General features: G+C 36.2%; 1 protein-coding gene across 1 annotated transcript in view; it reads right to left on the reverse strand.

The window, feature by feature from the left end:
- The window catches only part of BTAF1 (B-TFIID TATA-box binding protein associated factor 1), a 49,562-nt gene that overhangs the window by 17,221 nt on the left and 7,897 nt on the right, over positions 1 to 24,444 (reverse strand). The window contains exons 2-20 of the mRNA XM_072870247.1: positions 21,647 to 21,770; positions 20,482 to 20,596; positions 17,506 to 17,652; positions 14,903 to 15,066; positions 14,380 to 14,516; positions 13,609 to 13,720; positions 12,247 to 12,315; positions 9,598 to 9,687; positions 7,976 to 8,071; positions 7,546 to 7,722; positions 6,844 to 6,984; positions 6,593 to 6,717; positions 5,303 to 5,423; positions 5,122 to 5,226; positions 4,729 to 4,878; positions 3,970 to 4,112; positions 3,626 to 3,800; positions 2,929 to 3,132; positions 420 to 846 (exon numbers count right to left, since the gene is read on the reverse strand). Of these exons, the coding sequence (XP_072726348.1) occupies positions 420 to 846; positions 2,929 to 3,132; positions 3,626 to 3,800; positions 3,970 to 4,112; positions 4,729 to 4,878; positions 5,122 to 5,226; positions 5,303 to 5,423; positions 6,593 to 6,717; positions 6,844 to 6,984; positions 7,546 to 7,722; positions 7,976 to 8,071; positions 9,598 to 9,687; positions 12,247 to 12,315; positions 13,609 to 13,720; positions 14,380 to 14,516; positions 14,903 to 15,066; positions 17,506 to 17,652; positions 20,482 to 20,596; positions 21,647 to 21,770 (2,822 nt within the window). The remainder of the gene's footprint in view (positions 1 to 419; positions 847 to 2,928; positions 3,133 to 3,625; positions 3,801 to 3,969; positions 4,113 to 4,728; positions 4,879 to 5,121; positions 5,227 to 5,302; positions 5,424 to 6,592; positions 6,718 to 6,843; positions 6,985 to 7,545; positions 7,723 to 7,975; positions 8,072 to 9,597; positions 9,688 to 12,246; positions 12,316 to 13,608; positions 13,721 to 14,379; positions 14,517 to 14,902; positions 15,067 to 17,505; positions 17,653 to 20,481; positions 20,597 to 21,646; positions 21,771 to 24,444) is intronic.

Here is a 24,444-nt window from a genome sequence, read left to right on the forward strand (position 1 = left end):
TGTTCATTTTGAACACTGTCCTCATCTTTTGTTATCTTACTGTGAGCCTATGGAACATAACACAAGTCAGACTTTTATCTAACAGGTTACTGTAATTTCCATACTGATTCCATTTCAATGAAAAGCTTCATAACACATGTAAATGAAATGTGATCATAAGTGGATAATAATTGAACAACAGTAAATAACTGGAAATTGGAACAAAGGTCTTTTATACATAAAGTTTCTGAAAACTATACACAACATTAGTTGCACAGTGTGTAGTTTAAGATACCTAAATGAAATAATTACTAATAAATGAAGACTCAGTTGCTAGCATTTTAAAAACACTGAAAATAAGACTCACTCAAATACTCATTTTAACAGTTCAGAGCCAAGCAGACATATTTTAAGAATCCTGGCAGTCTTAGATATTGTACCTTTTGAGTTTTCTTGGCTACCCTGAGGCTGTGCAGGACATGCTGCTAGTGGGGTAAGATGTGGATCCACGCAGAGGGAGTTGCAGAGATTTTTTATAATCTTTGAGTTGGGACAAGGAGACCTTGTTGTACACTGCTGAAGTAGCTTTGCTATACATGAAGCCACGTAGTTTTGTACAAGTGTATTCTCCTCTTTTTTGATAGCTTCCATTAAGGGTTTTATAACAGGATTTAGCTTTTCTGGAAGTTGCTGCAAGTTCACAACTGCACATGCAGCAAATGTATGGACTCGCAGATGCAGCACTTGCCATTCTTGATTTGTTTCTGTAACAGTCATTTGGACTTGTTGTCGTTTACTGTCCAACTGTTGTAGAATTTTAGGATTCAAAGTAAAGGATGATGTCACTTCATTGAAAACAGAAGTAACCTAATAAAAAGGAAGAAAGAGTTACAAATCTGTTTCATTTACTGTAAAATGGGATATCCTCTGAAACCCACGGTTTTCATGGCAGAACATGAGTCACTTCACCGGGTATTATCATCTCCATTTTTCCAGCAAATAACAGGAAATGCTCCAAAATGAGTTTCTGGAATCTTGAACTGCAGCTCAAGGGGAAAATCAGGCATATTATCAACATTTCAAGTCCAGATTCCCAAAGCTAAGAGGAGTTTATGTACTCCTCCAAATTTAGATTGTCCTATATCTGCCAGATATATCCAGATATTCTGGCAATATGTAAGCACATGACAGATAAGCAAAGGAGAATATGCTATGAATACAAGAGGCCAGAAAGGACGTGCAAGGTCCCATGCATGAAGAACTTGTTTCTAAGCTGATTTTCTTTTGAGGAAACAGACTGGGATAAAAAGCTAAGGAAAAAGTCAGCACAACACAGTAGCTGCAGGACTTGCCATATCCTCCCCTACTCACAATTGGCTGACTGCTGTTGCTTAAATCTTTCACAGGAAACAGATTAAAAGCAATGTGGAATCATGGAAACGCTGAACTTATTCTACTGATAGGATAGTTAGAATCCTAAGTACAGGAAAGATGACAGCTGTTGAGAGGGTTAGTTGGGGGGGGTGTGGGGTGTGTGTGTGTTGGTTTTTGCCTTTTAAATGTTCAGGTCAAGTCTTTCAACTATCAGACTTGTACTGCTTCATTCTATAGATGCCTCAAGTTCTACTTCACATGACCTTGATGACTGGAATGACCAAAGGATGCAAAAAATATGAATAGTAAGGAGGAGCACAGGGTTTTCACATCTAATGCATGAAGACCCATACCACAATGCAGTGTAGGTTTGGTGTCTGTATTTCAAGAAAACTTGAAAAGGGTGCAGAAGACAGTCAGAGAAAACAGCAAATAATTATGGAATTAGTCTTCTAATGCAGAATGGGTCTTTTGAAAAAACACGCATTGGTCAAGCAGCCCTATTACTAGACTCAAGAGTAAACAGTTGAGGTATATGAAAACTCCTGTACTTCACAGACCATGAGCTCACATGGTTCTGTCTGGCTTTACCTTGGCAATTTATTCATTTTAGATGGTAGCCATAATCAGACTGGCCACCAAAATTCCCTCAGCCCATTACACAGTTATCTATAAAGATATGTTGAGATTTCCAAGTTAAGCTACTGCATGTTACTACATAAATACTACCATCTGAGAATTTCAAGATCCATCACGCTACAGTCATCATGGCCATAATCGTACAAACTTAAACCTTCTCTTATTCTTGCCCTTATCCTCAGCATCCCGGTTGCATACACAAACACATCCAGGATCCTAATCCCCCTCCTCCCCCCCACCAAGCTGCGCCACACCCATCACCATTCCTTCATCCCCCCCAAATCTACACACCCCTCCCACTCCAGTCCCCTTTTATTTTGCAGGCTCTCAAATCCACAAGCTCTTAATTTATATCTTACCTCATCTGTCCATACTCATCTTTCTCTCTGCTAAAGCCGCCATTTTGGGGTTGGAACAAAAACCTTTTAATTTGTTGCCTCCAACATTATCAGCTCTATTTTTGCTTATAGAGCTTTTCATGTCAAGAGCTACCTTTTATCATCACATCTAACTCTGATGTTTTCAGATTAAAAAAACCCACAAACAAAACAATTGAACAGCCAGGAAAAAAAAAGTACTAAAACACATGCTTGGGAGGTCAGGGGGAGAAGTTCTAAAATTTACACAGTTTATTTACTAGTCTTTTGACAGTAGTTTTGAAGGAGTTCCAGCCTACTTTGTTTTCTTCTGTGTAAATTTCAATAGTGAATCTACACCTGGAATCAGAACACTGTCAATTTTTTCTCCTATTAAGTATCTACCTTGCATTCTACTCCATTTTTGGCATAGTCTGTAAACACCACAGGGGAAGTGGTAAGTATCTATTATGTATCTCATGTCAAAGGATGTGTAAAGTTACTGTCTGTGTACTAATTATGCTGTTAATGTATTTCAAGGCAATAGATTTGAAGGAAGGGCAGACATGCCTCTACTTACCAGTTCATTAGCTTGATCTATTGTAAATACACTGCAGTTTACTCTGTTTCCAATGTCAATGTGTGCATCAGCTAACAATGAGATGAGTTGTTTACATTCATTCTGCATTCGTGTAAAAGGAACAGCAATTTCATCATAATAGAGATGTTCAGAAAGGACCCCAAGTAAACGAGGTTGCACACAAATGGCCACAGTTCTACACTCCTATAACAGGAAAAGACATAATTTGTATTTCTGAGTAATCACCATTTCTTTTGTTTGGTTTTGGGCACTAAATTTTTCTAGTGCAATCTAGCTACAAAAATCCAGTTTCCAGAGGGACCATTAATGTTTGTAACCCAGAATATTAAAGATTATGAACAAAACCTTCAGTCTGCCACTAAACAGAAGTGATAGTGAATACAGGGAAGACAGTCACATTAAAAGGAAGCATTGACCTTAGATAACATGCATCTTGAGAACAGACTTATTTGTAGAAGGAATGTGAATATATTTACTGATTCATAGTTCTGACAGTTGGCTTTTAGCTACCAAGTAATGTATTCCTCCACTGTCTAACAATCAAGATTTTACTATTTAGATGTATAAATACCATTTTCGCTTATCAACTGAAATTTTAGTTCAAGCTAAGAAGCAGACGACAAGCTGTGGATTAAGATAGCAAGTAAAATTTATTTTTGCTGCAGAAACATCCTACCTTTTGCAAGGCTGCCCACTCACAGATTACTAATGCAACACTAATCCTCTGCAAGGCAGATTTAGAATTCAAGTGGAAGAGCAGTAGCTGAGCTAATGATTCAGCTGGCTTTATTTCTTGAGTAACAGTATTTACACCTGGGTCACAAATGCAGCAACAAAGCGCTCCCAGCAACCTGACAAAAGGAGAAAGAACAGTCACTTCAATATTACAATTACTCTGCAATTAATGATTCAAAATGAAGATGCCAAAAAAGTCTACATAATAAGATTTTGGCAAAAACACTATATAATGAAAAAGATACATTGCTTTTAAATATTTTTTCAGATTTCCAGTAAACTGACTTTGCTGCCATCATCCGAGCTCGCATGACAACATAATCCCTGGTTGCTGGATCTTCTGCAATGCTGTCTGCCCCAGCAATATATTCCTGAATCACTTCCTTATTCTGGGTTTGACCTTGACGCAGTTTAGCACCTGCCTTTTCCTATGGAATAAAGTTGGGAAAGGTTGAAAGTAAATATGTTTGTAATAGAAAAGATTAGTTCATATCCCATAACATTTCCAATAACCATCATACCCTGCAAAAGTTGGACTAAGCCAGAATGTTTCTTAGATAACAGACTTAAAGTAGTTAAACATTGTAAATCACCTCTCCGCTAATAGTATTCTATGGTCCTATTAAATGTATGATATGGTTCCTTCACTATAATATTAAAACTAATACTCAAATAAACTGAGTCCACACAGAGGAAAAAGGAAACTTATTTCAGCATGTTTTCAGACATAACACAATGCTTTTAGACTTAACTCAGTCCTGCAAACAGATGGTTTTGGAACCATGATGGTTGTGGAACCATGTAAATAAAGACTGTATAAAGTATTCACAGGGAGCATGCTACATGACAGAACTTTGAATTCTCTTGGATAACCTGACAAGAACTATTTTGCTTTACAGACTTGAGGTTTGTAAGATGGGTTACGTTTAGAGTTGTAGAAAGGCACCACCACCCCCCTCTAACACCTTTAGAACATGTCTTTAGGTACAGCTAACCAATTTCCTACCTTCCCCAGAACAGTTAGTGAGATCACATTTCACTTACTTTTGATCTGGTTTTTACTTCCAGCAACATGTTTAAGTCAATGGGCAAATGAGATGGCTGCATCATTAAGCAGAGCCATGCTCCCATCCATGGACAAGCAGCTGCAACCACATACTGTACAGATGCCTTGTTTAACAGTTCCAGCCATACCTTGGGAAAGAACCATAGTGGAAATCATGACAAATTTGTATGTGGTCTACGCAAGATCATATATGTGCTGATAAACTGTAGGAACCATCCTGTTCTCCTTCACTCTATAGTAAAGCATCAAATAGGCTAACTACAAAATAATTAACATGAACGCACTATTCTTTATCTGCACAAAAGGGCAGAGGATATGAAAGAGCAGGATACACAAACACTATGTATCTAGGTCGTAAGTCATGCAAATACCTTGTGAATAAGATCCAGAATTTCTTGGTTGCTTTCTAAGATACAAAATTGAAATATGTGCCTCAACATGTCTTGCAGAATTGGAGTTAGCCATGTTGAAGAGCTCTGAAACAAGGATATTGTATGATCAAGCAGATTCCAATATGTATCACAGTAAAACACTAATAACTCTAATTTTTACCTGGTCTTGGGTAGACAGCAGCGTGAATAACGTTTCCAGTGCTGCTTTTCGCACAGAAGATATCGTATGATGCAAGAACGGCCACACACGTGGGACCAAAACTGTGAGTGATTGCTGAATACTAGTACATGAAGGGGAGATGTAGAGGCAGTGACAGGGAAAAAAAAAAAGAAAAAACAAAACCAAACACACAGCCAAGTTAGTTTTGTTTATCCTCAGTTATAAAGTTTTATCCAAAAGAAAGCTTTTTAAAAAAGAAAAGTATTATTGCATATCCTTGGTAATTTTAAGTGAAGGATCAAGTTAATACAGCTTAAACATTTAAAATAGTTTGAGCCAGTATCTTTTTTTCAGGAAAATACTGTTTTTTCTTACTGGTATAAAGAACTAGTCAATTCAAGCATGTATTTTTACCATGTTTCCCAGATTATACTTTGAGCTTTGTTCAACTATTTAGAAAAAAGTGGGGTTTTTTGTTTTGTTTTGAATTTATTATTAGGCATTTATGGGTTTAGAAATAATTAAAAACAAGCTTGGATCTTTTGTGCATGAACTTGCACATCAACCGATGCAAGTAGGACATGCTGAATTAAAGATGGCATTAGTGACAAAACTTCATTCTTAATTTTGGATTTGGGCAAAAACTAGCTTCAGCAGTGACAATCATATAGGATGAGAAAGATAAGATATGTAAAGCATCTACCTTAAATGCAGATGCTGTGAGTTTACCATGTGTATTATGAAAAATGTTAACATACTAACATGTAATTCCTTTAATTTGACAGAGTCCCCAACAGAGAGGAACTAGGCATTGTCTTCAACCAGTCACAGAATTACTGGTTGATGTGAATTTTCACATTTGTAGCTTTCTTTAGAACTGTTTCGATAGTAAACTTGTACAGGTACATGCATGTGTTTTAATGTACATAGTTTGCTCTCTTGTTTGAAGTTTGTCGACAAGGAGCAGACAAACGAGAAGTTTGTGGGCAGGACCACCATATGAGTGGAGCCAACATCCTTTACTAAGATGAATGGAGAGAGGGAAAGAAAAAAGTCACATAATTAAAAGGTACTAGACATTGTTTATTTTGTTGCCTTTTACTAATGTAATGAAAATAGAAGCACTGTCCTAACCGTCACTTTAAGGAAAAGCAAGAGTAAAATTAAAATACTGATTTAAATCAAGCATCTCCTTGGTGCATGATTTGAAAGCAACTTTGATTATTCCAATTTGAAAATAACTGGACAGTCAAGCCTGCAATACTGAACCAATACTAATTAAAAAGTTACCTGCATTTGCGGACCTGAGGATAAGTCAGAAGGGAAGAAAGAAGGATCATGATGCTGTTTGTGGAAGCTGTCAAGTCATCCAATTCCAGAAGTGCATCCCACAAGGTATTAAGAATAAAAGGCACCTACACAAATAAGCAGAAGAGGTTATCATAAAAAAAATATCCAAGTGCCACCTCTAAGCGTTATTTTCTTCACTCAGACCAAGAGTGAACTTTTCAATCAGAATTGATGGAAAACAATTCAGTCACCTTCTGAGACTGAAGTTGGACCAGGCTTTCCACTACTGGTACTAAAGATGCTGCAGCAACTGCTCTAACATCATCATCCAGATCCTGGAGACCTTCAACTATTGCAGGCAACACTTTAGGCAATAAAGTGTTGATCATGTCCTGCCAAAAAGATCAAAAGCATTTTTAAACTTAAAAAGCATATAATGCCCCAAACAACTAAGGTGTACTCTGAGTGTGTGAATAAACTTGTTTGTAATATAAAACAGAAGCTACAGGTCCAAGACTATAATCTCAATATTGTAAGTTACCATTCATGAATTAAAACCTAGGTTGTAAGTTTGAACTGTAACTCAGCTCTGTTTCGGTGTAAACATAGACCAGTGTTTGCAGAATACTACCATGAATAGACTAAACCCCTTGTAGCACTCAGCTCTGTTAACCATGCACTTGAACGTATCATCAAAACCAGGCAAGCATAGCCTCTATTTACAATGTTTTGTGCAAGTAACTTATCAAGTTACAGCAAAGCTGTACTGTTGTATACTTGCAGATTTCTGCAGCCTGGATATAAAAATGTAATCACACATCTTATAACCTACATGAGGCTGCAGTACAAGCAAATTTGCTTTATCATACCTATCTACTGTTCAGCCACGTCCTCAACTTTGAGGAGAGCTTTTTGTTCCAAAACTCTCTGGAATTTGTCATGAAGGTTATTACCTGACGTACTGCCAAAGCGTACTTTATTCCTAGGAGACCACCATGTCTCACTTCCCACTGTTCCTGTGTAAGCAGCTTCAGGAGAACATCCACAGTTTTATGAACTCCAGTCTCATTCATGTGTTTCAATACTACTCCCAAAGTCTGAGCACAAGTCTCACGTACTGGTGCTACCACCTATGATAAAGTAAATTATAAAACAGATATTTCTGTATGAAATTTGACTTAGAAACCAATGTGAGTAGAGTCAGATGACCAAAACCGCTATACAAATGAGGTGAAATTTATGTATCAGCTAGTCTGTAATAAGCATCTGTTAGCAGTTACAACAGGCACATGCATTAGCACTGTACAAAGCATAGCTGATCTGCTGCAATATTATCCCCTGCAGAAGCCTGCTGATCTACCTGTTCACTCAGAGACAACTTACTTCATCTGAAACAAAGTCTCCAAATCTGTCTAATGCAAACACACAAAGAAGTCTAATAACCAAGTCTTCTAGCCACTCCTGATGCTGCTGAATCATCTGTAAAAAGAGAAAAATTGAACACCTTGACTCTTTATTCATAAAGGATTTCTGATATGCTTGCTTTAGCTAAAATTTATAGAAAAGATATGACAACATATGTTTAAATTGACTGAATATAGTGATCTTGTACAGACAGTCAAGGCAAAATAGTCAGCACCAAAATTCAGCTCACCTGGCTTATTAAAAACACTGTAATTTAATTTTTTAAAAAGCCCATAGTAGCTTTATCAAAATGCTAGAAAGCACCTTGTAAGGTAGACAGATAATTTTATCCCTACACAGCACACAAAGGTAAGGTCATTCAGATGATCTATACTGACTAATGACAACACGACCTAGGCAAATCAGTTAATATGTGTTTGAAGAATATTTACAAATAAACAAACTATGAAGCAGTACTTCACTGTGGGACACCCAGTGAAAGGAATTTGCTCTTCAGCCATGTCTCCTCCAGATTTAACAAAGCAGTTTAGACCAAGCTCGTCTTGAAGCCCTAGCCTCTGTTAGAGACCCAATAGCTCTGTAACTCTGAATCTCAGAGCAGAAGCCCCATAAAAGCAACTGCTCAGGCATCATCTTTCTCATCTCCACTGTTTGCCTACTAGATCACCACTTCCCTTGAAAACTATAATTTTAATGAACAAAACTTTCATCATATTATGGATTTCATATTCCCATACACGTCAAAGAATTATAGCCTGCATATAGCATACACAGCAGCCTTTGAAGCTAGCCTGGAGTACACACACTCTTTCCATAAATAGTTAAGAAACTGTTTAAAGTATCTTATCGTTGCAGCGTGTGTTGTTATTACCCTGCAATCTCCATGGAACAAATACTACTCCACATGGAAGCAGAGAGAGATAGCAGCTTTTGCTTTCCCTATATACAAAGTATGCCGAAGTAGCTTGATTTAGATTTGATGAATGTACATCCTCGTTCTTCAACACTCTCTAAACCGCAAGGCCTCCCAGCTGCTTTTACAGCAGGGAAGTCAGTATGAATCTGGATGAGATTCACTATTAGTAAACAAGTTAGTGTCAGGATATTTTTTAAAAGTGCTTTCCTTTTAAATAGGCTATTTAAATGCTTTTTCTCATGATAACAGAGCAAGCAGATCAATAGAGTCCCCTTACTATTTAAGTGAATAGAATTAGATGGTCTGAGACAGTTCGCTAGAGTTACATAATCAACTTGTCAATTCTGTTTCAGTGCACCCTTACCATGACTCGAAAATAATATTTTCTAGTATGGAAGCTAGCATTTAATAACTTTACCCGCGGTCTACATACTAATGGCTGTTTATACAGTAGTATTGTTTTTTGCACAGGCCTTTTAAAAAGAATGTAAACATTTCATCAGTGCATACAGTGATTTCACATCCAGATTATTCTGAGCAGACAAATCTCATGGTTTATATTCCCCCAGATCACCCATCTCCTGCAAAGCTGAAGTATTTAAATGAAGTTTAGAAAACAGACTTCTTAAAGCAACATGTTAAGTCTACATGACTGGAAACTTACCTCTTCTAAAGAGCTATCTCCCATTTTACCACCACTTTTACCATGAGCTTTAAGTATCTCTCTCAGTCCAGTACCTGCACCATGTCGAACCTAGAAAAGTAAAATAAAAAGTCAATTTTTAAATATTTAGGAACAGAAGATAAAAACCACATTGGGTAACTGAAACAATACTACTTTATTCTTAATAGAGACGTTTCAAGTGCTGCAGAGTTAGTGGTACTTAGATTTGTGGGAGAGGGTAGTATTTTATTAGATCAAATAATATACTTAAATACTAATCTGTCCAAAACCAACCTGTTTTTTTCCCAAGTATTTGCCAGCTTATGGACAGAAGCAATTAAGAATTGCTTCTGTTTTCTAACACAGAAGATATTGTTTTCATATGTGCAGTAATGTAGCCAACGAAGACAGTTTTCATTTAGTTTTACTTCACTATAAGACGCTAGTTTTCAGAGAAAGAGCAACTAGAAGATATTACTGTTTTTAGTGAGTTTATAAGCTAAAAGCAATATTCTGTATTTCTTAAACACTTTATATATTTCTTTACATTAAATATTTAAATTTTGCTATAACTCTATATTTCTTAAACAAGAGTTTGAATCCCCACTGAATATTTTGGGGTCTGCAAAACAAGTTTCTGAGAATTACTATTCTACATAGCTTACAAACCTACCTTGCTTGGCTAAATATTAAAAAAAATAAGTGAACAAGTGATACGGGAAAGCAAATTATAGCCACTTGTATGTTCCCACCAAACATGAACAGTTGAACACACTAGGAAGAGTTTTGGAAATGACAGAAGACCAGTAGAAGGATGTGCTACAGACACACCTGTTTCTGGTCTTTTTGATACATCACTGGACTAGTAATTGGCTAATCAAGAAAAGCCCACTCAATAGATGCACAGAAAGTTGCAAAAGCAAAGTTTTGAACCAGGTTTTCACTGAGAGACCTTTACATAGGTTAGAGCAGAACTTACTCTTTCCCCCCCCCCCCCCAAGGGCACTTCATATACATGCTTGTTGCTGGCAGAAGATTATTATATTTCATTTTGTGATAGTAACACCTAGAACTTAGTAGTTGGTAGGTCCTCCCTTAATCAGAATATTTTAGATGAAATGCAAGCATACACATCCCCATATTGCACAGCTCAGTGGCTGCTGGTAAAAGCTATAAGCGAGCCAATAAAAACAAGCCAGAGAGCCTAGTCTTAAAATCCTAATTGTTCATAACACACCAATCATTTGTTTGTTTGGTTCAAGATTGCTTATAAGCCAGTTTCTACAAGCTAAAAGAGGAAGACTTTGCTAGGTAACTTCTCAGCTTCTGCAAACACAAAACAACAGCAAGACAGACAAATGCATAAAGGAAATACCAGTAGTAGGATTCATCTTGCCTGACTTGAGCCGCCTATAAGCTAAGGCACGCAGTCTGAACTACTCATCCAGGCTGCCCCTAGACACTGCAAGAAGATGCCACAGGGCCATTTTATAAACATGTATTTTGAGGTAGTTTAACCTGTTTTTCATCCAGAACATACCATAATAATGATTCTGTATTGATCTACTTCCTTAATGAAGATGTGTACGCCCTATATCAAATGTACTAAGAAAGCTGTGAGAATGTTTGCATTCCAGAAGACAAGCGGACTTTGGCTTCAACTGCAAACAGCCTGCTTTCAAACAAGGTGAGGCTTATTAGCTCAGATGCAGTGATGTGCCACAGGAATAAGTATCCTTTTTCTGGGCCCAAAATAATTGTGCTGCATATGATCTATCTCTGTGTTTCCAAGTTTGAGGTCAGTATGGGCAGAGCCAACTTGCTATCACTGAAACTGTGCTAAGCATGTTATAGTTGGTGTTAAGATTTAATCTTTCAAAAGTTCAACTTTTTTATTAAAAAACAGAAATAACTGTTGTCAATTAACTTCAATCTTCTGCTTAAGGAAGAGACCATCAACAGCTACTTCATATTTTTGCTTGGAACGGATATCAAAGTTTGTGGAAAATAGTATAAGGATTGAATAAAAAGGTGAGCAGAACAGGTTTTGACTGTTGAAAATAAGTTGTCTAGGCAACCAAATATATAGTTTTTGTAGTTGGCATTTACTATAATTCTAGAAAAAGTTAAAAGTTCCTTTTTATAAATGAAGATAACTAATGATTTGTAGCCTACCCTCTGTTACCAAAGGACTGATTTCCCCCACCTTTTCTACTAGCTTGGCATGAGACAAACATGCCACTGTTGTCAGCAACAGACTCACACAATATTCCTCAAACTCTTGATGAATCCAAGCTGTTTTAATTGCTTAATCTTTTTGATCATAGATTCATGTGCTTTTATTTTGCTTGAATTTCAATACTTCCAGAATTCTCACTTATAATCACTGCTTTCCATATCTTTCCCACTCTCCACTTGGGTATACGTTACACATCTGTTTTCATTTCCCCTTTAAATGAGTCTTAAAAAAATACTCAAGTTCTCTAAAAGCAGATTTGTCTTAGCTATGTAATTTGTATTTACGATTGATGTAATTTTTGATATCTAGCAAAATGCTCTTGAGTCCTACACATAAGATTTTTGTGCTTCTATTGAAGCTTTTTTTAAAAAAATTTAGTTACACCTTACATACTGCACGTATAGTCTTACCTCCCAAGAAGGGTTAAAGAGATCATTGCACACCTCTTCACAAAAGCTTTCCAGAGGCCATTCATTTGCCTAGATTTATAAAAAATTAAGTACAAGATTAAAAGAGAAAGATATCAGGTGAACACTTCTTACATTATACACCACTTGAATACGTGAAGATAACAAAGAGCTCCGAAAGCTTAAATATTTTTCTTTGTTATTGGAGAGAATTGAAAACAACCAACCTTCTTCCACACTTCAGAAACTTTGCTGATTGGCACCAGATCTTTTACAAAGCTTATGAAGTTTGTCTGTTAGTAGTGTAACCTCTTCTCTACGGTAACTAATTTTGATGTTCTGGAATTCAGCCTCCCTTTAGGAACCACGCTAAGGCAGAAAATTAAGCAAAGTTTCTTATCCTCCCCAGTGATTCTTTAAATTTCTGAACTTTGCCTTTAAGGAACATAATAAGCAAGTCTCAGTTTGAAATTACACTATTATAATCAAATTAGGTCAATTAATCCAGTAATAAACACCACCCTTTTCAAAACATATTCCGCATTTTTGAAAACCAGAAGCATATCCACTATCCCAAACTCCTACAAGGAAACTGACATGGTTGTGGAAAGGAAATTATGACACTAACATTAGTAAGTTCACACCATCACAAACACAAAGCATTTGAAAGGCTAGCAACCAGCAGCTATTCAGCCCGCAGTCATCATTAATCTCTCAAATTCATTTTCCAATCATAATTTTGCAAATAAGAATTTCATTACTAAGCTATGTTTGAAAAAAATTTTTGTAGAATAGAGTCTAATCAAGATAAAGTCTCTTCAAGTAAAATTCTATGTACCATTTGTATTCTGGTATAGCGTTTCTTACAATTTTTCAGCTTTTCAGTCTATTGAAATGAATGCAAGTGTTTCTAAGACTAAGGTAATTGTTTAAATCTTCAACTACTAAAGATAGAAGTTAATTCTAAATTAAGCCTAATTAAAGTAAGGCGAAGATTAAATAAAAGTGTACATGAACATTTAGATCAAATTATTTATGGCTCAGTGTAATCCTATCATGCAAGTGTTTAGCACAGTTTTACAGTTTAATACCCAGGTCTGACACCTGTAATCCACCTACTCAGGTTCCTTTGGGTCACAAACTGCTACCAATGGATTAAATGTGTTTTCTTCCTCAATGCTATGCACAGTTTGAAACCCATTTACTTCACTACATTTAAAAGTAAGCTGGCAATGGCATTCTTTACTCCATCTCTCAATGCCCAAATGACTAAAGAATTTGGGAGCATAAAGGGGTTTTGGTTTACATTACTCTGCTAAAAAACTGAATGATCATTCCTGCTAACAGCAGAACAATACATCATACCTCTTCTGGAGCATTTTCTACCAATGTTTTTGAGTCTGTGGCAGGCTGGTTGATGACAACATTTGCAACTTTTCTTCTCTTTTCTTCTGGCTCCCCATCAGTGCTATCATTGCTGAGAAGGAACAAGTATAAGTTTATGAACTGAAAGTATGCTTTAGGGGAAGCAATTACTTCGACAACTGAAGTCTCAGATACAATAAAGAGTGGCAAGAACACAAAACAAAGAGGTTTAACGCTGAAATATGCAAAACAGGTAAGTTTACATGTAAAAAAATTCAGTGAGGAGACAGCAGAATGCTGTCCCAAACTGGCAATCCTTCTCAGCCTTTTCCAAGAAATACAGAAATTCTTAAATAAAAATCAAGGAAAGATAATTTTGTTTACTGCTTGTTATAAACACAGTAGGTACAATAATATGTCACTATAAATTACAGTGAGGAACACAGCATATATCAGAAAGTTATATCTTACAATTTTTAGTTATTGTTTATCTTCTTAAATCCTCCATTTTCATGCGCTATTCTTAAGCCATATTTAACGACAAGGACAAACCACTAATTTTATCTGTAGCATCCCATTATTTCAAGATCTCTCTGAAGCTAGGTCCTTAAAGCTCTACTGGGAATAAGTACATCACACAAGTGTTCTACCATCAGCACAATTAGCATGTAAAATATTAAGGTGCAAAGACTGTAGGAAGTTTTTCAACAGATTAATCAAATCACAACCACAGCTTAACTGAAATAAAAGCAAACCAGTTCACTATTATACCTCTTCTCATTAGCTTCCACTGCATCTCTGGATCTTTGCTTTGCAAATAGCTTAGCCATTCTTTTGGCTTTATTCTTTTGCCTACTGCTCATACCAGCTCGAAATTCTGAGTCAATTAACTCAGCAGCCTGAAGAGTCTGAAAAAGAAGTCATTCATTGTCAGTTCTTCTTAGAATGAAAGTCGCAAAAAATCCTCAAACCCACACTGCTCCCAACTTCCCCAACCCTGCGTAATTTCAAACTAAGAGCAGCAGTTTGACATGAAATAACACTAACATGCAACTATGGGGCACAAGAATTCAGGAAGCCAAAGGATACCATATTAGATGTTGATCGTCATACTTAAAACATAAAGATTATAACCGCAGAAGCACAAATTTGGTGGACTTGGCAGTGTTAGGTTTACAGTTGCACTTGATGATCTTAAAGGTCTTTTCCAACCTAAAGAATTCTATGATTCTATGAAATAAAGCAAACCCACTGTATCATTCCTTGCAGTCAAACAGCCCAAGGTTTTACCTACAGGTTGTTTGTTTACTAGTGAAACTGAAGAAGGCGAATAGTCCAGATCTTCATCATTGAACAGATCTTCGGTATTCATCCCAATTGCAGCACCCATATCTAAGCCAAGTTTCTTTTGTAACAGTTTCCTCTGTCGTGCTATCCTCTCTTTAGGATCAATTTCACCTTAAAAAAAAGTTTTTTAAAAAGTGAAGATGTGTCAGATTTCCAACCAGATGTATTACTGAAGATTTGCTCAAGGAAATAACATAAGAAAGTCAAAAGTTACAAAATTAAATTGTACTTGGCTAATACATCAATACAATCTTTTAAACCAAATCACACTGATTCCTAGGAAGACCTTTTCTGCTGCTGAAGCTATACTAGTACTTAAACTGTCATAAATTTTTAAGAAGAAAATAGCTCCCATGAAATTCATTACATTACACTTGGTCTACAGAAGTAAAAAAACAAGTTTTCCCCAAATTTTTAGGAAAGTGCACTTTAAAAGGAACAAATTAACACAACAAAAAAATAAATCCAGCCACTTATTCAAGAACTAGCACTTTTTTTATTGCATCCTTGTGGGATCTGTTGATTTTGGCTGTCTGGGTTTTTGGGTGGTTTGTTTGGTTTGGTTTTGGTGGGGTGGGGTTTTTTTTGTTTGGGTTTGTTTGGTTTTTTTAAAGGTTTCTGTTCCTCCTAAACTTTATCTTCTGTTGGGAAACACAGACCTAAGAAATAATGACCACCAATAAAACCCCTCAAATGATATTCAATCCAATATCCTGTATTAAGCTAGGCTGAATCTGAACCTGTTTTCTTCAGAAACTTTCTTCCTTGTAAAATGCACTAGACCCAGGTCTCTCCTTTCCTTCTGCCCAAACTAACTCCTGATGGCAATGGAGACTTGAAGCATAAGCAGGTGCTGGAGTCTGTTAACAATCTTGTCCTCAAGCTTCATGTGTCAAGCAAGGCTCATTCAGGAAGTTAATAGAAGCTACCTCAAGAACGTTGTGAGGCTTCAACACTTTAATTACTGAACACCTAGACTTTGGGAGCACCCACATTTACATAAAAAATATAAGATTTTAATGCTTGAGTAGAATAAATCCTCCAAGTAAACCCAAACTTGTAGCTTGTAGGGCTGTCAGATTTCACTCTCTTTTTACATGTGCAGTATGGAAACCAGTCAGGAGATTGGGGGTTTTTTGTCAAATATCTGCACATAGACTTGTAAGTAGGTGACCAATATTGGCAGAATTTTGGAGTATACACCAGGTTGAGTAGTAATTAGTAGTTAATTATATCTACACCAATAAGCCTTTCTTCTTTTTTTAATTGCATTTAACTGACAAGCAGAGAAATACAAACAACTTCCATTCTCTAGAAAATATTTTTCCTTTCACAAGTTCATCTTAGGAAAAAGGGTCAAAGACTGCTAATTCCAAAGATTATTTAACTTGTTTTACATCCATTCATGTTGGCTACTTACTTGAAAAGGAAAGCTGCTACAAAATGCAGAAGAGAAAGCAGCCTTTGTACATTTTCCCACCAGTTAAAAAAACAGCAGCTAAAGCTATTTTTAGTTTCATTTTCTTATTTTTTGATTTTTTTTAAAATTTATTTTCATTCATAAAATTATTTGTGTAATCATACAACACTGGGATAAATATCAGACTTCTATGAACTAAAGTGTCCTATTCCATCTACTTGATTTCTGAATAGCTAGGGTTTCATTAGAAGAGATGAAACTTGTATAACACTATTAACCTAGCATAAAAGATGGCAAGCAATAAAATAGCAGCAAGGCTTAACAGACAGGATACTGCTTAAGTGTCAGGAGCCATGGGTTCTGTTCCTTGCTGAGCTAGTGATCTTCTGTGTACACTGCACAGAACACATCACATGCGGGAAACAAGTGAATCAGGGCTATGCAGTGAGAGCAGATTCTTATCTATAGCATCATTTCATTTGGTGCAGAAAGTGGAAGATACACGGGAATTAGAGCAAGAAAGTATAGTAATACCAAAAAAAAATATCTTAGATTAAAATAATTCAATGCCATTACACTGATATAAACCAACTCTCTCAGCTAAAAAGTTGCAAAAACGTATCAGACAAGTCACTTGAAACAAAAGACATTGCACAGGCACTGATATTTGACCTTCCAACTTTGATAGTTTTATCACAGTATTTTTCATGCAATCTTTCTATATTTGAAACCTTCAAGCTTTTAAATAAGCCACATCCTACTACTATATGTGGGAACACTGTTTTAATGAAGAACAAGTGGTGATAGTTCCTGCACCTCTTAAAGTCTACAGAAATTCTACAGAAGCTTTTAATACTGCTTTTTCTGCTCCCTCTTTCAGGTTTCCACTCTCCTCTTCCTCCCTGTACACATACTAATTCTGATAAGAGAAAAAACAAACTAAAATACGTACCCCCTAAAAAAAAAATTTAACTTGAGAAAGGTAATACAAAGTTATGTTGGGGAGTATTTTCTTCTGTTATTTCCCAGCATTCTGAGAAACCATGGATGACTAGACTTATAATACTGCCACAACAAACTTTTTCAAATCAGTAAGTTTTCTTGTCTGCAAGTAAAATATAAAGATATACCTGATTTATCATCTTGGACTTCAAATTCTGCACCAGCAGATCCAAGAAGAGATGCACCATGTTTTAACAACCGACATATATCAAATCTGTCGAAACGCAACCGATCTGTTGAAGGTGAATCTTCCATAGGACTTTCTGAGCCTGGTTCTAGATAGGACATTGAAAATTAATATTAAAGGACAACGTGATGAAATTTTTGTTCAAAGTTCTGGCAGAAGATTAAGCAAGAATAAAAGGAAGAAATTATCTCTCTCCTCCAAAGGAATCATCAGACATACAGCATTTTGATTCATGAAGTGTAAAGGCTCTATTTCCCAAAGACAGACTGAAAAAGCTCACTTAACACACTTAATTGAGTAGAAAAAAAATTTAACATTTTTCCCTTGATAAATTTAGCTTTTTAAGATCTTGGACACTGACATTCCACCAGGTCTTCTCTGTACACATACAGCCAACTTGCAGTTTGAACTGCATATGGCTCACAAATAGTTCAAACAAGTATCATGCCCACACTGGATATCATATGACCGACAGCCAAGCATCCCTGGTATGGAAGCTGGAGAGTAGTCTTAACAGGTATGGGAGAAAATCAGCTACCAAGGGCTGCTGAAGACTAGTTATCAGCTCTTCTCAAATCCAGTTGCAGGTACAGTGCAGTTCAATACTGATACAGAAGAGGTTTGTTCCTCACAAGGTGTCTTACCATTTCCTGGTCATGAATTCACTTCCAAAGTATTCCCTCCCCTCAACACTCAAAGATTAGTGTGTTTTGTGGCTCCTAGTCATGTGCAGCTTCGTATCCCAAAAGACTGTCCATTCCTACATAGTCCAGCACACTTACATCCTGAATTACAACCAGCAGTATAAATACAATTGTTGCCTACAGGAAATACAGCATTTAGTTTGGTGTGTTTTATCCCACACTGACACTTATTTATGAAAGCTTGTTCGTTTACAGTAGAATGAGTCTAAGTGCACACAGAACACTGTACAAAATAAACACCACCTACATTTCTTCAGACCTGAAGAAAAAGTTAACATTTCATTACACATATACAAAAAAATAAGTGATTTATAGCAAGCCTAAGAACCGAAATGCAACCAGACCACTGTAAAACATGTATTTGACTACATCAAACAATTTAACTGAAATAAACAAATGTCTGCATAGCCAGTTAGCCCTTTTAAATGGTACCTTTTTCCTCAAACACACATAATTACCTTTTCAATTTCATATATGATAGGCAGATATGCAAGAACTGGACAATGCATGTAACCCATCATTCAAAACAGCTGCTGTACTCAAAGACTGACAGGTTGCCCAATTTCCATGTACAAAAGGAGTGCTGCAAGTAATTCTTGGAACTAGACTAGTAAAATTAGCTTCTGTCCTTGGTAAGATAGTAGAATGTATAAAGTTATTAAGTATATGGATAAACATGATTTACTGGGAAAGAGTCAGAATGGCTCCTGAAAAAAACCCCTCATTAACCTGATCATCAATGTCCTTAAAGAGATCCAACAAGTGGGTAGAGAGGATCCAGTGGATATAATATATTCAAAAGCTTTTGGCAAGGTTTCTTAGAAAAAAATTGAAGGAATTAAGTTACCACAGAGTTGGGGAAAACATCCTTTAACCAGCTTTCAGTCTGTAAAAGACACATAAAAGTTAGCTTTGGAGTCCTTCAGGGGTCAGTGTTGCAGTCAATTCTAGCAGTCTTTAACAATGGGAAGGAGATTTCACTATGCACTCTTCTCCAAGCATGTAGATGACACTAAGCTCTTTTGGGTAACCAAGTCACAGTGGCACTACGGAATCCAAGAAGGACTCTCAGAACAGACTAATGGTCAAAGGGGCAGATAAGGTGCAAAATGAATAACCTAAACCATGCCTGCACAACACTGAATTCAGAACTGGCAGTTAACATTCAGTAAAGATCTTGGAGGCACTTCTGACAGTTTTCTGTATTCACCAGCTTATTGGGCAGCGATAGCCAAAACAGCCAACTAAATACTGGGCATCATCAGGAAGGACACTGAAAACATTACAAAGTGCATCAGTTTGCCACTATGTATAAATAACAGTACCCTAGAGATGTAGGTACACTGTGTGCAGTTCTGTGCATCTCCTGGAGGACACGAGTAAGAAAAAGCACAGAGAAGGACAAATAAAGGTATCTAAAAGACAAAGCAGCTGGTTTGTGAGGAAAGACTGAAGAGATTGCAATTCTTCAATCTGGAGAGAAGAAAATTGTTGGAGGGAAGCAAATATGATGGTTTACAAAAATCATAAAGGCAGTGGATAAGGCAAACGCAGAACTTGCTTGTCAAATTCTATAGCAACAGAACCAGGAGGCACTGAATGAAACAAGTAAGAGATCACCTCAAAACAGATATGAGTTTTGTTGTTGGTGTGGTTTTTTTAAACAGTTAGTTAATTTCTGGAACCTGTCCCACATCAGGTTTTGAACCCAGATAGTGCCAACAGGTTTAGACAAAATCACTGACAATAGGTCCATAAATTGACAATAAAAGTAACTCTAACACCCCTAACATGACAATTTCAGATGCAAAGCAAGTACAAACAGAATAGACTTCAAGCTGCCATTTCACCTCCCTCAGAAAGGTGCTTTGAGCAAGGAAACTGAGAAGAGAGTGTCTGCAAAACATCATGACAAAGTTCATTGGTTAAAACTTTTGCCATTTTACTAGTTATTATTCCTTTTATTTATAAAAGTAAAGCTTTATGAAGGTACAGAGCACAAGCATGGGAATCTTAGAAGAAACAAAGGTCAGGCATATTGTTGTAATTGAATGTGAACATCTAAAGCAGAAGAGGTTTACTACAGTCCACGCACATAAAAAGTCTACGCTCATAAAAAAACCAGAATGACACAGTTGCCTTGAAAAGTCTCATATCACAGTCATTTTGCATCAGATAAACAATGAATTCTACATAATTCATTTAAGAAGCACCTTGTTTTGATCTTGGAGTTGGATTCCACTCAGGTACATTTTTCACTATTGCTTCAACAGCCTGGCCAGCTGCAATACGAGTATCCCAATTCGTACTTCTTAAATACACTAACACCTTTAAGGAGAGATTAATAAATAAATATTTGCTTAAAATGTACTTTCAGAAAATCCATTAGCTGTTATGCTCTATTAAAACACACTTACTTTTAATGCTATGGATTAAGACAACATTCAAAACAACAAAAACAAAGGACAAGAAAATAAACCAAAGAAATGTGAGCAGCCTTCTCTATATTGCTTACTGCTTAGCAGAACTCTTGCCATAGCCAGACATTAAGAATTTATAAGATATATTTAGTCCCATCAGTCAAACCTCAACCTTGATTTCCTCCAGGTACTGAACAAGGCTTGAGACTTTTGTTTTTTTGCTTTCTAAAAGGAAGTGTTCAGAAGAGATTAATAGACCTTAAAACTCTGAAATCATTTAACCCAGGAAGAGGAACAACATGGGTCACTTGAAGCAACATATGCTCTTCTAAACTAATTTACCGCTACATCTCAAATCTGGAAAAACTATTTATTTCTCTGAAAGTTGTTTCATATTAATGATTCCTTGGCCACTCTGTTGATACCATCAATTGTGGTGAGGGCACCTGTTCAATAAGACCAGAATTGAGGTCACTCAGCCATCTCCAGCTGTCAGATACAGACTATTTTTGGTGTTTTTACTGGACTTGGCCAGATTGAAGTCCCAAACTAATGGAAATCTCCTTCCATTTTCCAGCCCTTTTAAAGACATGCAGCCTCCTATATTTTTAATGCTGTATCACACCAGTAAGAATCTTTAAAGGCAGGAGCAGAAATTTCTGTAAAGCAGTAGGGCTTCTCTTTATAGAAGAAAATCTGAACTTACAGCAAACATTGAATATCAATACTGAATGCAAAGTGAAACCTGACTTATGTGACCACTTCGGAAGCTGACAAAACGGCAGGCTTAACAGAAGTAGCCTTCCAATTTACTTCAGTCTCCTATTTTTGGAGAACACAAGACTACTATGCCTTTTCTTCTTCTTCCCACAGAACCCACACCCCTTTAAACCAGTTTTATTCTCACCATTAAAGTACTGAAAGCAAGCTCAGGAAGAAAAAAAAAAAAGATGCTTACTTTAGATAAGAGATTATTCAGTTCATGAGGATGCAGTTTCACTACTTCCCCAAGTTGCTGTGCAGCTGCTTTTCTTGTTACTGGTGTTGTACCGGTGTCCAGTAAAATAAAGAGACGATCAAGCCTAAATATGATTGACAAAAACTGAAAATGTTATGCTATTCATAGTTCAGCTGCTCATTTCTATTAATATTCCCCCACATTTTTCAGTTTATCTAATGCAGACAGAAGAAATGTTTGCCTGAAGACTGTCAATTGACAGGATGACAAATGTACTTTTTTCATAACAGTAAGCATAGTTGTTCTAAAAGCACATTTAATTTGGTAAGCAAAAAAATTAAGAGAAACTGCTAGAAACATTAGTTTAAATAAATCTGCAGTTACAAGAAAAAATTAAATTGTTCCCTTCTTTGTTCTGTGATAGAACATTTTCATCCTGAAAAATAAATACTGTTAAGTTGTAAATGATCTTCATCAAATTCTGTCTGATAGAGAAAGCAAAGGGCTCAAATGCTCATATTGTGCATTATCATTTCTTTTGAAGACATAGCCTGTGATCTATACTATCAAACTCTGCTTTTCCAGGATACCACAAATTTTTACTTTTCACATACTTTCCCCCTAACTACCTGGAATATGTAAGACTATGTAAGACCTGTTGTTATATTTACAGCTTTTAAATAATATATGATACCTCCGGCCTTCCCATGAAATACAGGAATTTAACCAGCAGATCTGTTTTCACAGTAACTCTGTATTTAGTGAAAGAGACCCTGATCACCTATTTTCAGAATAGCTAGCTTATTTTTTGTTTAGAGTTACTGAATTAGAAAGTCAACATATAAAAAAAGCATGTAAAAATAGAGACTACCTAGATAATCAAATCAATGATAGAAGTAACAAATGTTCATCGTTCCCTCCACTGTAAGTGGGACAGTTACAACTCTCTTTACAGGGTGCCTAGTTTACCCCTTAGTTATTGGGCAGTATGAGGTTATTAGTGAACACAAGTCTAGAATCTGTCCACGTAGTGCAATCAGAATTGTCCCTTCTAGCCTTAATCATAAAAATATTCCTCCAAATATTCCAACACTATGAAGCTGTAATTTACACAGCAGTGAAGCTCACCTAGATCTGCCTAATGAAATAAGGATACAGGTACCCTGAACAACTCCTCTTCCTCATAAACACATACCCTAGGTTTGAGCAAATACAGGAAAAGGACAAATGTTTTGCCTGTTAGTCTGTTGCTACTAATTACATTTCACCAAAATTGTCTTTAACATTAGTTCCAATCATTTAAAAAAAAAAAAAAACACCAACAAAAAAACCCAAAACCTCTTTCCAACATCACTGGATTTTGTACTTTCTTTGACATGCTTAAACTGCATTTACTCCTGAGAATATCTTATAACATGTCACAACACATTAGAAACAGCAGTGCTACGCTACAAAATCAAGGCAGTAATATCACAGCAATACAGTTCCAAAATCCAAATGCTCTAAAAACTGGAGATACTAGATTAAATATCCATTAGATAAAAAAAATTCTCACTGAAAGTATTTCAAATCATTCTAGTATTTTAGACATACTTCTGATATTTGCCAGCTTTGAAAAAAATATCTTCCTACTACTAAAACAGGTGAGCCCATTTCAATTTCTGTAGATAAAACTGGAGTTTCTATTGCTATGATTTACTAGTTAGTAAATTGTTTTAAAGTTACATAAAAATGAAAACCCAAACATATCTAAACTAGCAGTTTTGTGTGCTTAGACAGTCAAGGAGTAAAGTGAAAGCTTTGTAAATCCAACTCTTCCAAATCACTGATAGTGGACTAGTCAGGAGGAACATACCAGATACTTATTTACCAGTATTTTTTCCTTAATACATTTGACAGGAATAATCCAACCTGATTTGTAAGCACTCAGTATTATTCAGTACAAAATATGCTAGAGCAAGCTGTGGTTGCTCTGCAAGCTAACTGGCTTGTTCTCTCATTCTTAAACTCACCCCTTTCAGTCTTCACCTCTCTGTGAAACTTCAGTGTTCCATACTCAAGAAGTTTGCCATTTAGCACCACCCATTCCTTTAACTATCAAATTATCTTTTTTTCATCTCCAAAGTCAAGCAGAATGTACAATTTAGACCACTTCCTCAGCTAGAACTCTTCATGTGTCAAAACAGGAGGAAACCACTATGACAGCCTACCCTCAAAAAAACTCAAGTTTAATTCCAACCTTAGTTACAACACCAGACACTCACTCCTAAAACCCACAACTTTTTGAAGCTGAATTACCTACAAAATACAGTTTTTGTTGATTTTTTTTTAACCTGCAGTATGCTTGGTTTGTAATTTGTGATTTTAAATTGCAACATGCATAACTTACACACAAATGCAAAATAAAACAACAACAACAAAATCTTTCTATTGTCTCGCACTGCTATAGGAAGGTTTCAGCATTCAGCCCCAGCAAAATAAATGGAAACAGGACTAGCAAATACAGCTAACAGTAGACTAACAGTACTCCTGGTCACACTAATCATTCTTCCTTTCCCTCTCCCAGACTTCCCTGATGTATAATTCCCAAACAGTTAATAATTTGGTGGTATTAAGATTCTTAAATTAAGTTTTGGTGTTGCTGCAGCAGAGTATGGCAGAGCTTGAATTCTCCTGCTTTATTTGAAGGATAGCACTGAAAAAGTTACCACTGATCAGCAGCACTGGTTTTTTTTAAATTAAAGTTTTCATTCTTAGTTTCACTGAGAATGAAAAAATACTAAAAATTCTAAACAAAT

Source organism: Ciconia boyciana, chromosome 8, assembly GCF_034638445.1.
Source record: "Ciconia boyciana chromosome 8, ASM3463844v1, whole genome shotgun sequence".
Classification (NCBI taxonomy): Eukaryota; Metazoa; Chordata; class Aves; order Ciconiiformes; family Ciconiidae; genus Ciconia; species Ciconia boyciana.